We start from the raw sequence: 17,499 nt of genomic DNA on the forward strand, positions 1-17,499 counted from the left end.
GACAAGCTCCCCAAATTGGTTTCAGTGGAATTCTCAGTCGAATAAAACAGAAGGAATGGGTCACACATATAACATCGATAAGGCTTATCTCAGAAAACGGCCAGACCTCTGATTTCTTAAAATCCCTTTCTTCTCTTCACCAACTCTGAGGATTGATGGTATTGGAAAGAGGAAGAAAGGGGAAATGAACAGGCTCCATGGCACTTGGAAAGCTGGTTGGAAGGGGCCTTCTAAGCACGCACGTGCGAGCTGCTCTTGGCCGGTGCCAATGGAGAAATCACTCCCGGAGCACCTGTAAACTGATGCCGCAAACAGCCCATTCTGCATCCTGCACGAACACACCATATATTTGAGTGAAGAACATTGCCTAATCTATTTTCCCCCCTTCTACTCTTAATGGATTGGAGCACAAAAGCCTGAGAGAGGGTGACCTGTCAGACAAAAGGGCCTTTGAGTTCCTTGGAAAAGTAGACTTGGAGGAGGATGGAAGGAATCCAAGTGGCCCTATTATTTCCACTTGCACTAATTAGACATTTTTCTGTCAGCTATTGAGCACTGCTGAGAGGCCAAACTCACTGAATTCATTTCTAAAGTGTTTACAGAAGTTTGCATCTGTTTGTGTCTCTTCAGGAGGAAAATAAGCACTTCAATAGCATTGTGGAAAATCTAAACGAAGCATCCTATTCTGGAGGGCCTGGCAGTCCCGCAGCTGCGTAATTTAACCCTGTTCAGGGCCCAGGCCTCTCGCATCTCTCTCCAAAACCTAACGATGCAAAATTCGGAGAAGTCAACTTGCAAGAATCTTTCCTTTCTTTTCGTTTTCTTTTCGCTCCCTCTTTTGAACCGGCCGCATGCTGTGCGCTACATGCGGATTTAGGTGGGTGTCGTTCTTCCATCCCCTCTCTCGTGTCCCCTACCAGCACTCTGAGAAATTAATACCCACTTTCATTTGCTGCCAAGTGAGGGGATAGTACATTCCTCAGCAGCAAAGCAGAATACATCATCGTCCTGGGAATCTTCCCAAAACGTGCGCCGGGGGACACCGTCACATCAGAAGGAGAGGAATGAAAGAAGGCCAGAGTGTGTGGCAGGGAAGGGACGCTAAAGAGAGTTTCCCTACATGGCAAAATGTGCCTGGGTTATGCACAATTAGATTAACATGAAAGGGACTCCCTCTCCCTCCCCCACTCCCCAAAAAGGAAAGAAAAAGAAAACAACACAAAAACTCTAACCCACTGACGACATGGCAATGCCTTTGAAATGCATATTGGTCTACATGGAATTGGATTCAGGATTCTTTGTGTTTGGGTTCTTAGGCCTACAACTGACCTGCCATCAGAGAGGACTCAAAAATATTATCCTTTTAGCTAGTGTCACAATAACAGGATTTTAGTGTTGGGATGAACACAGTATATATCACGATCAAAAATGAATAACAGAAATTCTATTCCTTTCTTTCCTCAGAGGCTGAGTTAAGGGGAAGATTGTCCCAACAGCCACCAAATTGTACTTTTGTTGTTGGTGGTGAGTGATCGTGTTTAAATAAAAATATGTAGATGTGGACAAGAGAACATGCTGGGTCTCTAAAGAGACAGACTCACAATGCACATACACAGACACGCACAGACACACACGCAGTTGTGTTTTCATACCTGTTTCCGGGATGCGAAACACAGGGATCTAATTGAGTTTACGGCACAAAGGGAACTTCATGGCGAGGAAGCTAAGTCAGGTGGTAAAGGAATTAAACTTCACAATGAGATTTTGATACACAGATTATTGAAAAAATGCTAAAGAGCCTTTTCTAAGGGCTTTCACCGAACAGCAGCAAGGAAGAGTGTGTGTTCATGGTTCCGTGCTCTGCGCCAGCCCCGCCCAGCACTGAGCATCGCGTTGGGGTCCCAGCTATGGGTTCAAAGCCACGATGTGTTCACAGCAATGACAATGGCAGCTGTTCTCAAGGGGGGCGGGGTGGGGGCCTCAGATCTGAAGCCATCTGGCACTGCAATTGGCAGGAGCAGTGCAAAGGGAAATTATTGCTGCATAGCAAATTGGGAGATGGAAAAAGGCAGGAAAAGATGGAAAGGAGGTGGGGAGGTCCTGAGGTGAGGAATTAGCAGAGTAAAAAAATAAATGATCGATGTCTGCATAGCTGTGCATCAGCAGCAGAAGCAAAGAGTAGAACCATCAAACTGGCCTACTCAAGGTTGATGGAAAAACAAACATGGCGCACTCCACATTTGTCCACCCAGTAGATGTGACAAGGAGGTGAGAAGAAAAAAACCGAACTTGCTTAAGGTTTATGCCCAGGGCCTGTTAACAATCCATTGGCCTTTCTTTCATTTTACCAATGGAAAATGCAGACTCAAACACTTTCGAAAAACAGTTGTAAAGTTTACTCTATCTCAATACCTAAAGATAATATTTTGGATTATCTCTCCCTGCTTTCCCTCTCACCCTCTCTCAGATCTACTACAGAAGGAGTTGGCTCTCTGTTAAAGGAAAAAGCAGGCAGCACCAGATAGAAAACCACCCAGCCAGGATCCTGTGACTCTCACGGCCCCTGAGAGCTGTGACCCTGCGTGCCTGGCCTTCCTTCTGTGGCCACCACGACTCCAGTCATCATTCTTGGTGAATTCACAGCCACACTGGTGATTCATCAGCACACGGGTCTCTCTGGCCTGTGATTCCTTTCTCTCTTGCTCCGCATTCAACCTCAGTCACCTACTCCCCTGGTCGGTGGTACCTTAGGACTTGCCACTTTGACAGCACTCTGGTCAGAATCTCCATCCAAGCATCCAATTGTCTGAGCTTTCTCTCCTGTTCTTACAGCTTCCTTCCGCGAGAGCCCAACCCCAACAATTCTGCAGCCCTTTGGGGACATCTGTGCCATCCACTGACTCTATCTTTTCCCTGTCCCAGGAGTCCTCTCATGTCCTCACTTGCCTCGTTAAATTCCGTGATGCATTAATGTAATGACTTATAAAAAAGCATCCTTGACTCCTTTGCCTCTTTCTGCCTCTGTCGTATTCGTCTGGCAAATTCCAACCAAGTTTATTGTTGGGGGAAATGCATCCCTATCTCTCATCGCTTACAAAAATTAACTCAAGATGGATAAAAGACTTAAATGTAAACTTAAATGTAAGGCATGAAACCGTAAGAATTCTAGAATAAAATGTAGGAAAAACTCTTTTAGACATCAGCCTAGGCAAAGAATTTATGACTAAAAGCCCAAAGGCAATTATAACAACAATAAAAATCAATAAATGAGACTTGATTAAATTAAAAAGCTTCTGCACAGCAAAGGAAATAATCAACAGAGCAAACAGACAACCTACAGAATGGGAGAAAATATTTGCAAACTATACATCCAATAAAGGGCTAATATCTAGAATTTACAAAGAACCCAAACAAATCAGCAAGAAAAGAGGATGCATTCTTCCTCCACGTCTCAGTCACCTGGACTCCTGGGGAAATGCCCCTGTTTCCAAAGAGTACCACGTCATATCAAAAGGCAACAATTCTTCTCATCTAATGTGGAATCTGAAGACCCTTGTACCTGATGCTGGGATGATGATCTCTTTGTTTCTTGGAAACTGAGTCCACCCCACAGAAATAGTATTCCTCTAACAATGGCCCAGTCCATCAAAGGTTAAGGCTAATAAGTCTTATGCTTTGCCCCACAGGCACTCAGGGAACAATCCAGAATACCGGTCACCACCACCCGAGGCTGCTTCTATCTCAGGAGCTGTCAGTGATTGCAGAGGAAGTGGCCAGTCCGGCAATCAGAACCCTGCAGCCTGGGGTTTTTCCACTGCTAGTTATTCATTACCTCTTCCCTCCTTTTTTTTTTTTTTTTAATTAGTGGTGATATTAGGGGAGGGACTCATAAGCTCAAACTGTCAGACTCACAAACATGCTATTTGGAATGTTAAGTTGTTTGCATTCTTTGAAAGGTTGCCTATATGTGTTAACTGATAATTCTGAAAGTATCTCACAGTCATTTTTTGATGTCCTGATAGCAAGATTTCATTAGAGGCCTGATTACTCTATTTGATCTCAGTTTCTGTCTGTCTTACCTCATGACTCTAAAACAATCCTATCTGGCCCTAAGCCACATCCTTTTGACGATTAGCTGCAATGCACTGTCAGGCCTGTTCTATGCATTCTTTGTATCTACTCCTTCAATCCTCCAAATAATCTAGAAAGTAGGTACTATTAGTACCACTACATCACAGAGGTGGGAAAATGAAAGCGATCAGTTTAGGTAACTTGCCCCAAATGACAAAGCGAATAAGGGGAACCCCAATAGCCTAGTTCCAAGTCAGCTTCCTTAACCTCAACCCACTGCCTTACATTTATCAAGATTGTCATTGTCATTGTTACCAAAAACATATACCAGAATAGTGGCAGATATGTAATACACAGAGAACTATTTGGACCCTATTGTCCCAAGGCCTTCTGTTCTTTTTTTTTTTTTTTTTGAGACAGGGCCTAGCCTTGACACCCAGGATAGTGTGCAGTGGCGTCATCATAGCTCCCAGCAACCTCAAATCTGGGGATCAAGCCATCCCCCTGCCTCAGCCTCCTGAGTAGCTGGGAGTACAGGTGTGCACCACCACACCTGGCTAATTTTTCTATTTTTTGTAGAGTCAGGGTCTCGCTCTTGCTCAGGCTGTTAAGATACAAACATATCTTAAAAAGGAAAGTACTAATTCCAAGAATCTATGAATTTGTTGAACTTAAACATGCTTGGCTTGTGCCCTTGTGAGTGGGGCAATCCTGTTGCATGGGGCAGGGAGGTGATCACCCTGGATAAAAGGCTGGCAGAGGGAGATGGCCACTGAGGGGGCATCTGGGCATATCCCAGCTGAGCTGTACTTTGTGGCATGGCTTAGGGACAAGTTCTCTGAGCCAATCATCTTATCTGCACAATGGGCATAATAAATGCCTCTTCGCAGGGTTGTCATCAAGATTGTAAGCTGTAAAGACTATTTCAGATGGAACCAGATGAAATGGCCAGGATTTGAAGTCTGCTGATACACAAAGATGATACTTTCATGTGGTTCCACCTCCGATAGTGTCAGATATATGGAGATAACACTATTTCTTAAGCTCCTTGTTTACTTAATACATAAAATGTGGGAGCTGATGTTGTTACTTGCCAGTGGGAGAGAATGAACACAGCCCCAGGATTTATTTTCTGAAGGTCATCACTTCCTTTTGTCCACCCCGCGCGTGAACCGACCCGTCTTCTGCTCGCATTTTGAGCTGGGCTGCTCTGCCCACTTGTCTAGGTCGAATTGATTCCTCTGGGACTTGGCTCAATCTTCCGGCCTCTTTATGGGGAGACACGAAATTCACGCCATAGGGTTGGCCGCATCAAAGGGATAACTCGCATGCCTGATTCTGCGGCAACCAAAGCTTCCTTGGTAGAACTTTAAGGACAAGCCACCATTTTAATTTATCTTCCATTGAAACTTGAAAGTACCGTATTAAAGGGCAGTTTTTGGCAGAGTTTTAGAGCAGGGTTTAAATCCTTGGCGATTTTAATCATACTCGATCTTAAAGTCTGAAAATACATAGGCCTTGGGGCTAATATTTGTCTTCTCAAGCTTCATCCTCTTGGTGCTTCATTTTCACTTACTCAATGAAATTTATTTTTAAAGAATCTGAACCTTTTATCTGGCTTCTTTTCTAAACAAGAACTGGAATAATGTTCAGCAGAAGAAATTAAAGTCTTAAATGCTGATGATTGGAAATTATAAAATTTCTGGTTTAATTAATTCTGCTCCGAATGAAAAAGTCAAGTCACATTAACAAGGGGCAAGAGGGGCGGGCCATGGGGCAGCAGAGAGAAGAGGATGCCACGAGGGAAAGTCTGCGCCAGTCCTACGACAGCCCCGTTGCTTGCCCAGGGAACTGCACACATTCAGGGAGGAAATGGTGAGTGCAGGGTAACGAAATCTGGCTGTCATGGGCCTGCCATGTCCCGCGATGGGCTGGGTGACCTGAAGTGAGCCACATCTCACTCTCTTCAGCTGTCAGTGTTCCCACCTATCCAACAATGGGCTCGAAATAGAGGACCACTAAGTTTCCCTCCAGCTTGGATGCTCTACCACTTGACAGAGAAATAACTGTGCTCAATACCAATTATATAGAGAGTATATATTTTCATGTGTGTGCACACATGTTAACATGGTCTCTGAAAATACATAACAGGAGAATAATGATACTTAGCTTACCACAGGCTGCCAAAAGGGAAGAGAAAAGATGCAGAAGCAGAAATATTGCATTTCAAATCCTTGTTTTATTCGGTGAAAAGTCGCATTCCCCGACTCAATTATTTGACTTTAGCTTCTCTATTGTCAAGATGTGTGCACTTCGGCATTTATGTTGCTTTTAGAGAAATGGTGGGAAATTTATGTGTTTGAATATTTGACCTTGTCTAGATTTCAGGGAAACTGCTCAACAAACATTCTTCTTTCCTCTTTCCCTTCTCTTCCTTTATTTTGATGGCAAGAGATGTTCATTGTGAAGAATCAAAGTACAAAGAATAAAAGTAACTAGTAACCTCATCACCTTAATGAAAATGTTCATCCAAATATATTTAGAAGATTTTCTTGTTCAGAATGAGGATTAGGTGCTTTTGTAAGATCTACATGGTTTTTTGTTTTTGTTTTTAATTAGTCGAGATTTCCCCCACTCCCCAAATTTAAGCAGGAAAAAATGCCAGCTTGCTAGTTTGGAAAGATGCTCTGGTTGCATTGTGGAGGAAGGTCGGCAGACCATGCCAATATGTGTCTGGGTCTTTTCCTTCTGGGCACGTGGTAGGATTCTATTTCTCTGGTTCCTTGAAGAGAGCTATGATCACATGGCTTCTCTTGACCAATGGCCACATCTGCTGGAAGCATTTAAAATCCAACAAGCATGTCCTCATTTCTGTTCCCCCATGTGATGGCAACCAGTGATATTCAGGGTGGTAGATATTCCACCAAGTTGGGTCCCTGGGGGAGAATGACATAGAACATAGCCTCCGCTGACCTCAGATGGACGTGTAGGGGGAGGAAGGAATACACCTGTGCTTTAAGCTCCTAGGATTTAGAGGTGCTTTTCCTTGCAGCATCACCTTACTGACCTTCCTGCAGCGCAGCCTTACGACCCTTACTCACTCAGAGAACACGACTGTGGTAGGGGAGGGGAGGATATCATCTAGGAAAGGGATGATATGGCCTGAACCTGTATAGTTGCAGTAGGATTAGGGGAAGGAAGATACATCTGAGAGACATTTAAGAAGAAAATCAGCGGGGTTTTTTAGCCAATAAGATATGAGTGTTGGGGAGACGATTCCTAGGTCTTGGTATGGGTAAGTGGGTGGTTTGTGGTGCTATTTACTGGTAGAGTGATCACTGGAGGAGGACAAAATTTGTCTGGTGGAGGGAGAAGACACTGAGAGATGATGAGTTCAGTTTTGGACCTCTTGGGCTTGAGATAACTGGATCATCCAAATGGAGATGTTTGGGGGGCCCTTAACTACACTATGGCCCCCAAACTGAACAGAGTAGGAAGAGTGATATATTTTTCCCAATCTATTTTCTCTAGTTATGTTTAAGGATGCAATTATATATTAATAGTAGAAACTGGAGCCTCCTTGCTTTTTCCTTTTGGAAACTATTTTTGTTGAAATGTACCGTTGGACAAATTCTGTTCTTCACTGTGGACTGGGATTCGAGCCTTCTGTCCTGCAGAGCCGTAGGACCACATGCTAAGAACTGCGAAGTCATCTGAGAGCTTTCTGACTCCATCATATTCTACGCAGGCACTCGATGTGTGTGCTCCTGTTGTGGCCCTAACAAAGGGCTACAAACTGTAGCGATGTATTGCTTCACAGTTCTGGAGGCTTACCTCTGAAGTCAAGGTAAGGTGTCAGTGGGCCATGCTCTTTCTAAAACTCTAGGGGAGGATCTGTTCTGTGTGTTTCTCTTGGCTTCTGATGTTGACAGCAATCCTTGGTGCTCCTTGGCCTGTGTCTACGCAGTTCCCATCTCCGCCTCCATCCCCACATGGCACTTTCCCTGTGTCTCTGTGTCTTCACATGACCATCTTCTTATAAGGACACTAGTCACATTGGATTAAGAGCCCATCCCACTCCGGTATGACCTCATCTCAACTTTGTGGTCACTGGGTGGCATGACTTGATTTGTAGTTTGCACAAGGCACCCTGCACATGGAGGACAGATGTGGTCCTTAGAGAGACCAGGAGTTCAAATCGTGACTTTGAGTAAGTGATTTAACTTCTCTGAGCATTAATTTTCTTAACTATGAATAATAACACTTCGCTTTAAGGGTTGTCGTGAGAGTTTCAAGAGTATATATTGCAGTAGTAGGTGGCCAATAAATGGGAAGAGCCGTTGCCATAAGCACGTCTGTGACAAGGGCTGCTTGTCAACCTCCTTGTTCCTGAAGAAGTTTTTCCAGGACATGACTTGGGTCTTCCATTGCTTTTGCATTTCTCTCAGTGTTTTCTAGCAAATACCTGGCACGTGTTCTCGCTCAACACAGTTTTGCTGAAAGAATGAATATAGGGTTTATATTCATTTTGTTTTTATGCAGCCTGATGAAAGAAATTCTAGCTATTAAAACTCCAAAGCACATAAAGATGAAAAACCCATTTAAGAAAATCAGTTGCTGAAAAAACCATAATCCAAACAGCACCTGCTACTGCTTTTGAATTCTTTGTTGCTAAATGGGTTTTTTAAAAATTAGTTTTAAGGACATATTTTAACCAAGAGCTTATCTGTGGCGAGAATTTTATTGTTCCTATTGATAGTGTCTTACCCTCTTAGCTAACGTTCACACCACAAACTTTCTTCAACTTGCTATTTCATTTTCTAATAAATTCATAGTTTGGTTCCTTTTGATAAAGATTCCCCCACCCTCTGCGCTCTCAAGCCAGGTACACTAGGTATTTTTTAAAGCATTTCCTGCAATCTTGTGATGGCCAACTCTTAGATTTATTCATGTTTATTTATGTTTTAATTCTTGCCCCATTAATATCTAAAGTTAGTTCAAAAATAAAAATATCAACAAGTTAAAGGCACCAAGATTATTTGAAAAGACATATTTAAAAAACTATTCTGGAAGCTACATTTATCGAATGTTATTCATCCACGAAGGTTTTCCACCCAAGATAGCATCAGTGTAAGAAAACGACTAAATATTTATTTACTTTTGCTCTCTCTTTAAATCACTCCAAGGTAGCACAGATATTGTCCAAAAGTATTTATGCTATAGAGACTATCCGATTACCTATTTTCATGGTTGTAGAAAATCGTCATTCTCAACCTGCTTCATCTCCTCAGACTGTACTTCCCGGTCAACCTATAGAAATGACCCTGTGTCGCCTTGAGGAGGCACCACAATAAATTCAGGGCTGACCCAGAGCAGGTCTCTCCCTCCACAGAAACAGGGCCAGGGAGAGCCGGCCCCCCACCTGCACCGCCAGCCCCCCTGACCTGGGCAGGGAATGTTCAGACTCAGGGTCTCTCACACAATCCTTCTTGGCCTTGCAGCCAGATCTGCTCCCAATGGTAGAGACATGCAAACCCTAACGCCCTGGACTCTCCTTCTCAAATGCTTTATTTTCAGATTTTCTTTTAATTGTATACAGCTTTTTTGTTTAGAAGAGTGAACAACACTGAAAAAAATTCCAGAAGGTGGCATCGCTCGGAGGCATGTCCTGGCATGTTGGGGCCACAGCCCGGAGCCCAGCTCCACAGAGGCTCGCGCTAAATGCCTTCAGTACTTTCTGAAAAATCCATCAAAGGTTTGGCTGAATGATATTTATAAGGGCCTTACTGTTCTCTTTCAAAAACTGAAATGCCCTTCTCCGACACTTGAAAAAAGTTGCTCGTGCTTTTCATCTTCCCCTCTCCGAGTGTAAACATTGTTTTGAGTGAAAAGAGCTGAAGGGAGCGCTTACTTTCCCTTGAAATTTTATTTTTAAATAAGAGAGGGAGAAAATCCTTTTTCTGACTAATACTAATAATACAGGTCAAAGTGTCAGGCGATATACAATTAAATGGAAAACAAAAAAGGTTCCCCCTCTTTTTCCCACAGTACAATGGCCCCGGAATATAAATTACCAATGAAGATGAAATAATACTTCAAAGCCGGTGGGGCAGGGTAATGCAGTGTTTACAAAGTATTTTCTATGGCACGATGAGACATTACAGACGACGGGAACCCACGGACTTGAGGGTGTTGCTGAATAGACTGAAACTAGCATGAGGTAGGATTTTAGGTCGCTGTAGCCTGTGACCCCGTGATACGCTTTGTTTTACAAGGGCAGCTGCAGTTATCAACAGATGTTTCAGCAATAAATAATTGGTATCATCTCGGAAAAGACCCATCTACCTGGGGAGAGTGCATAATACCAAAAACCCTGCCCGGCTATTACAGCCACATTAATCTCCCATAGCCCCAGGTTTCTCGGGGAGTGTGCTGCAGGTGTTTTTTCTGGGAGAGGGCGGACACACTCTCTCAAGTCAGCAAGCTTTGTGTGGAGTGTAAAGGAGCTTGGCCCCTGTCATAAATTTCTGTCTGTGGCCACACACCAAAGGAAAAGGGATTGGGGAGAGTGGGGGAGGAGGGAAGGAGAGGAGGGAGGGAGGGAGGAAGAGGGGACCAGAAAGCAAAGCACAAAACACATGTCATTTTTCTTGATTAACTTCAGCCTGAGACAGTAAAATTATACATGACCCTTAATTTTAGCAACTCCTGAACTGTGGAAAATAGTTGTTTATAACTTGCCTTTTTCTTAAGCATTCTGTGTTCAACTTTAATTTGTTACTTGTGGAATTAAAGACCCGGTGTTTAGGCTTTAAGTGGAATGCTAATTTTTACAATGGAGGGGAAACTTTTTATGGGAAGGATTCATTTCAAGGTGAAACAAAATATCATGGAAAGCTTACATTTATGAACAAATTATAAAAAGAGATAATAAGACTAAAAAGACAAACTCAGTAGCCCTTAACTATTTCTTATGTATGAACAAAATCTCGCAATGAATTGGTTACGAAAATGTGACCATACAGCTTCAGTAAATTCTAGTATTAAAACTGATAGCATAATGGAACAAAAGGGAATCATGGAATTTACTGGAGCTACTTTTAACAAGCCAAGACATTAAAAGTAGCGAGAGAGTTGGGGAGAGCCTGGCTCACAGGGCGCTATAGATCTCCATATTTACAAAACAGAGTGGTTTCGCAATTGTGCACTTGGGCTCTGGTACAATAGGACGGCATCCTAAGAGTCTTTAGGAGGTGTGGTCACTTAATTTATAGCTTGCTGGGTAGGCTAAAGAAAATGATGCTCAGAGTTCAGAAAGCTCCTGGATTAAATACATTAGGGACTAAAGAAGGCCTAAGGGACTGCTTCTTAGAGCTGCCACGGAGCGACCTCGTGATCTGGACACAAACTTCTTAAATTATCCATGCCTCTATTTCCCCAATTGTGAGATCTGTGCACTATATGGAGAGGCATAACGAGAAGAATAATGAGTAACTCTCAAAACATGTAACAAGTGTGAGTAGCTTGTCTCTCAACTCACGTGAACCCCCAAATGCAGCGAGACTTGAATTTTTAAAAAGATCGTCTTCAGTTTTTCAGCTGCTGTCACTACCAGCTTTGAAAGCAGGAAGAGGAATCTGGTGACCGCAGGGTGGAACAGGAGGAGTCAAACCCAGCTATCGCGATGTGATGCATCTCAGGCTCTCAGCCTGTGTTCAAAAGTCAGAGAAACTTGCTGAGCCAGACGTGGGGGTCACTCCCTGTGTGAGGCTGCTCTTGGAAGGACTGGAAGGCTTGTAAAGTTCTCATGTGCCGCCAGCCTAACTACACGAGGGATCTCCAAGCAGGGGAAGCAACCATCAGCTCCTCCAGGGCAGCTCCCGTCCAAACAACAGTTCCCAGAATAGATGAAAAAGGGATTTCTTCTCTGGCTGGTCTCTGACCACCTTCGCAATGAATTCTGCCATACTCCTCACCTTGCTGCTCCCCACTGACACCCCCATCAGGCTCTGTCTTTGCCCCTCGCTCACCACCCTATGCTTTTTGGTGCAGTCATTCCCAAACTTCAGCATGTATCAGAATCAGCTGGAAAGCTCAGCTACTCCTGATTGCGGAACTCCCACCCCCAGGGGTTTTGATTGGGGCCCAAGAATTTGAATTTCCCACCAGTTTCCAGGTGATACTGATGCTATCATTATGCTGTCGTTTTGCGCTTTAATAACCACAGCTTTCGAGCTGCACTGGCCAATAAAATGGTAGCCCCAGCCACAGGTGGCTATTGACAAAGAAATTAATAAAAAATAAATAAAACTAAACATTCAATTCTTCAGTCACACTAATCACATTTCAAGTGCTCCAGAGCCACGTGTGGCTAGTGGCTACCACATTGGACAGGACAGATAGAGAACATTTCTGTTGCTGCAGAAAGCTCTGCTGGTCATCCTGCAGCTCGCTTTAGGGTGAATGAGTCTACGGCTTCCACCTGTGCTTTCAAGTTTTTCACCGGGGCTTCCTGATGGGGAACTGACGTCACAGGGAGGAGACGGTGTAAGTCTCAGTCACAGCTCCACCACTACTGGCCTGTTCCCCAGGGCAAATCACTCTCTCTGAATCTTGATTTCTTCATTTGTAAAGCAGGGATGATAGCGGTAATACAGACAACCCCCAGCTCACGATGGTTCCACTTACAATTTTTGACTTTACGATGGTGTGAAAGTGACATACATTTAGTAGAATACGATCATTCTGGTTTCCACTTTCAGTACAGTATTCAGTAGAGCACATGAACTACTCAACATTTTATTATAAAATATGCTTTGTGTTAGCTGATTTTGCCCACCTGTGCACAAATGTAAGCGTTCTGAGCACATTTCAGTTAATCCAGGCTAAATGATGATGTTTGGTAGCTTAGGTGTATTAAATGCATTTTTGACTTGGGATATTTTCAACTTACCATGGGTTTATGGGGACACAACCTAACTCACTGTAAGTTGAGGAGCATCTGAATCACCGTAGGGCTATTCTGAGAATTAAATGAGATGATGTATGTGCAAGTACTTGGTAAACTCTACAGTGATATATAAATTGTAGCTATGATACCATTCCACTTCTGCACTAATACTGACCACGTTTATTTTAAAACCCTGACTCACCATTGCATTCTTTCCAAGTACTCACTTTCCTTTGCCTGCAATCCCTAGTCTACTTAACCTGTTTTGTTTGTTTTTTGGGCAAATGAGAGATGAGGATTTTTTATTATTTCTATGTAGTCTCTAAAGATGCTGTTGCCTATCTGTAGATCAGGGGGTCTTTCCTAGAGTTTGCTTCCATAGGCAAAGACAGTGTCTACACATTTATTTTGAAATGGCCCAAAAATACAATCCCATGTAAACCAATAAAGTAAAATTTTGAGGATATTGTCATTGCTTCTCATGACAGCAGGTCACACTGATGAAGCAAAGGTGAATTTATGCTTTTGAGCTACCCAACGTTTTGAAATTGGCATCTCACAATAAAAATGCTGTGAGTCATGGTGCAATCAAAACCACCTCTCTGGCCCACCAAGGATGTGGAAATCTTCCAGGATGACAGGTTTCACATTAGACCACTGACCACCCTTCTGCACTTTTACTAGATTGGCTTTCCAACACAAGATCTTAAGGGTGAGCACTGCTCTTCGAACAGCTATTTCCCCACATTAGTCAACCTGGCAGAGCTGACCATCAAGGTAGGGGCCTGTCTTGTGCTTCAAAGAAATTTAATCTATTAAACCACTTAGAGTTGAAACGCCTCAGTTGGAAATGTCAGAGGAACAGGTGGTGCGGCTCTTCCTACCAGTAACTGCTGCAAGCCAGCGCCGATCACATCCTGCAGGTTTGTTTTGTCCTCTGGGCCCACGGCTTGTTTGTACTGCCACTTCTCGGGCACGAAGGGCCACTTCATTTCCTTTGCCTCCTGGAGCAGGGTTCTTAACTCGCTGGGGAGTGAAGCTGAAAAGGTCAGAGTTCAGGTAAGAAAATTGCAGTTCAAGAAAAGGCTTTTGAGCTACCAATGTTATGATGAAGCACCTCAGTGGCAAAAAAAACACAAAAAACTTTTCCCTACCTTTTGCTGGCTGGTCTAAGCTGTTGTTGATTCTCACTCCAAATAACAACGAGGTGCTATCTGTCAGGGGTGGCCCTGGTCTATTTTGCCCTACAGGTAAATTGGGGTAGTCAGGCATTAAGGAAGGTTTTTAGCAGGAAGTAAAGCACTTCAGTGACTAGCTCAGCATGAAGAATCAGAGAAAGGAATGAAGGAAATATTATTTTCCCTGTAAAATGAGAAAGGGACTGGAATGGAATGGCATTTGGGGCTGTGGCAGTTGGTCAATGCAAAAAGTCAACTTGACCAACCTCTGTTTGCTTCTCTAAAACCTCACTTTAGCTCATCCTTTCACCATGGATACAACTGAATTCAGACAATAAATATAAAAAACACATATAAGATTTGAAATGGTGTGAATTAATTGTACAATGGCCTTGTTTCACATTAGTAGATATATTAAATCTCTTAATGGGAATCAAACCAACTTATACTGGAACACAATCTCTTATGCAAACTTCAGAAATGCAAAAAGCTCTGGAAACTGGAAATTTTTTTTTAAATTTTGGCACCCAAACCACAGTTGAATTGCCTAAAGGGTATTTACAGACTGTCTGGGGACTTGCTGAGATGACCCAAAAGTTAAAAAATGTTGATATTTTTACTCTAGGTGCTGCCTGACCTTCTGCTGGAGTATGAGTGTAACATGCTGCACCACAAGGCCCTCCTAACATGGGTAAAGTTCTGAACTCTGAAGTACTTGTAACCCCAGGGCTCTGAGTAAGGGACTGTGGACCTGTATATACGACTGCCAGCCATAAATCTCTAGGTACTTGTCTTGTAGACATCTCATCCTCAGCATATCCAAAACCAAACTGATTCCCTTTTTCTATATCTGATTTCCCTTATATTTTATATTCTGAGGGATGAAACCACCTCACTTAGTTACCCAAATCCAAACCCAGGAGTCGGTCTACTTTTTGCTTTCTCTCCCTCCCCAAATCTAATTGGTTATCAAATCCTATGGTTTCCAAAATCCATTTTCTCTTCTTCTTTTTCCATAATTTTGGCCTAAATTACTGCTTTCAGTCTTGTTCCATCCTTCTCCATCTTCCACATTGTTGATCCTCTTTTTTTCTAAAAACAAGTCAGACCAGGCCATTGCCCTGGATAAAATTCTTTAATGTTTTTGCATATCCTGTTCTGGCTGTTTGGAATGCCCTCTGCCAACACCTCTGTCATCAAACCCAGGCCCACTGACGTCATTCAGCATTGAGTGACAACACTGCCACCTCTCGTCACCTGTCTCAGCACTTTTACTTTATAAATCACACCATGCTGGGGGAAAGACCATCACGGCTGGAAGACATGATTCGTCTTATGTCTATGTGAGACATACTACACAGAGCAAAAGACAGATGACAGAGAAAATGAAAACCAAATAGAAGAAAGAAAATATAACTCTGCCTTTTTATGAATTTGCTACCAACTGGGCAATTGTAAGGAAGTTTCCTGGTGGGGAAGAACTGCTTGGCCTTGTGGAGCTGTCACATGGGCCACACAAATGAATAATCTGCATCAGTCACTAAGAATGACTTACAAGTATCGCACTGAAGTGATCAGCCCCCACTCAGCAGTCCACAGCCACTGGGCACTGGCTGTGTGATGGCACGTCCCAGTGAGAGCAGAGCCATGGGGTTAGGGACCCCCGAGGTGACATTCAGCTGGAAGGCCTGGCCCTCTTTCTGCCACTGACTTAATTTCAACTTATGAACAGTGCTCCTTTTCACTTCCAGAAATGTCCCAGTTCACTTAATAAATTATTTGGACTCTCCATCTATGAATGAACATGAGTAGTCAAGTGACAATAGAAATATGATTTCTGGGTTCACAGACTTTGGTGATATTTGAACTGAATAGCTTTAGTACTTTCAGATTTCTTCATCATCATGGAGAAAGTCTATTCTTTACAATTCATTTCTGCCCCCTTCCCACCACCCTTTCTTTCCCCACAGGTCGTGCCAGAAGGTCGCGTGGAGCATATTGACATAAAGATGTCACTACAGTATGTTTTTTTTTTTTTTTTTTTTGAGACAGAGTCTCACTGTGTTGCCCTGGCTAGAGTGCGGTGGCGTCAGCCTAGCTCACAGCAACCTCAAACTCCTGGGCTCAAGCGATCCTCCTGCCTCAGCCTCCCGAGTAGCTGGGACTACAGGCATGCACCACCATGCCCGGCTAGTTTTTTGTATATATTTTTAGTTGTCCGATTAATTTCTTTCTATTTTTAGTAGAGACGGGGTCTCACTCTTGCTCAGGCTGGTTTCAAACTCCTGAGCTCCTCGGCCTCCCAGAGAGCTAGGATTACAGGCGTGAGCCACCGCGCCTGGCCTACAGTATGTTTTAACATGTATCTCTGTTTGGATTTCAGCTCCTGCCCCATCTCTGGGGAAGCTGCTAGGGTAGTTGCCTGTGCCGACAAGGACAATCTCTGCGGGAACAGGACGGGGTTGAGAGGAGGAGGGAAAAGAATAAAAACCACAGTGTTTGTGTCCCCGAGGCTGCCGGCTCTCCCTGCCGCCCTAAGTGACCCCGTACTAATAATGCCTTTCTCTCAAACACATGCGGTGATGACATCGGTGGCGGCAGGACCCGCCCACTGGAGCAGCTCTGGAGCCACCTGCCAGGGGACTGAGCGTTGTGACTGCCGGTGGCTTTGCGTAGGGTCCCCCCCTTGGGCTCACCCAGCTCAGCCAACGCCCGGCAGTGGCCTCCTCTGCCTCTCTCTGATCACTGACTTCCCTGAGCGGCTTACCTGAAGAGCCGTGTCTAATTTAGTGATTTTACAGCAGTGATTTGCCTTATCTGGAACTAAACTGATTATTTCTCCAATTCTGTGGCACTTCGGGGACAGAAAAAGGAGAAGAAAATGCTGCTCAATTGTGGGCTCAGGGTCTTCACCCGGGAGAACACAAAGCTTAAAGGAATTTGGGCTGAGGAGACAAAGGGTGTGATGTAGTAAAAGGACAAGAGAAAAACTTCAGTGGAAGCGACAGAACACAACACACTGCCCTGGGGAGAACCAGGGCCAGCCGTAGAGCATCTTCTGTAGGTGCCAAGTTCTTGCCATTTTGACATCTGCAGGCACGATCTGGGGCCGGCAGGCACACATGGCTCCAAGTAAAGCCACACGTTAGTGTATCTGTCTCGTAAAGACAGAAAACACATCAACTAAGGTTGTGCGATGACTGCATATAGGGGATTTTACCTTGAAAGACACACAAATGACAGGTGACAAATAATTAAGAATTACACAGACACCTAAAAGTGCCTCTGTAAAAATGTACA

At 43.8% G+C, this 17,499-nt stretch overlaps 1 protein-coding gene across 1 annotated transcript in view; it reads right to left on the minus strand.

Annotated features, from left to right (window-relative positions):
* ALPK1 (alpha-kinase 1) overlaps window positions 1-17,499 on the minus strand; it is an 85,862-nt gene that overhangs the window by 26,095 nt on the left and 42,268 nt on the right. The window contains exon 4 of the mRNA XM_012655076.1: window positions 13,906-14,060. Coding sequence (XP_012510530.1) covers window positions 13,906-14,060 — 155 coding nt within the window. The remainder of the gene's footprint in view (window positions 1-13,905; window positions 14,061-17,499) is intronic.

This window comes from Propithecus coquereli, unplaced genomic scaffold, assembly GCF_000956105.1.
Source record: "Propithecus coquereli isolate 6110/MARCELLA unplaced genomic scaffold, Pcoq_1.0 Scaffold46, whole genome shotgun sequence".
In the NCBI taxonomy this organism is placed as follows: Eukaryota; Metazoa; Chordata; class Mammalia; order Primates; family Indriidae; genus Propithecus; species Propithecus coquereli.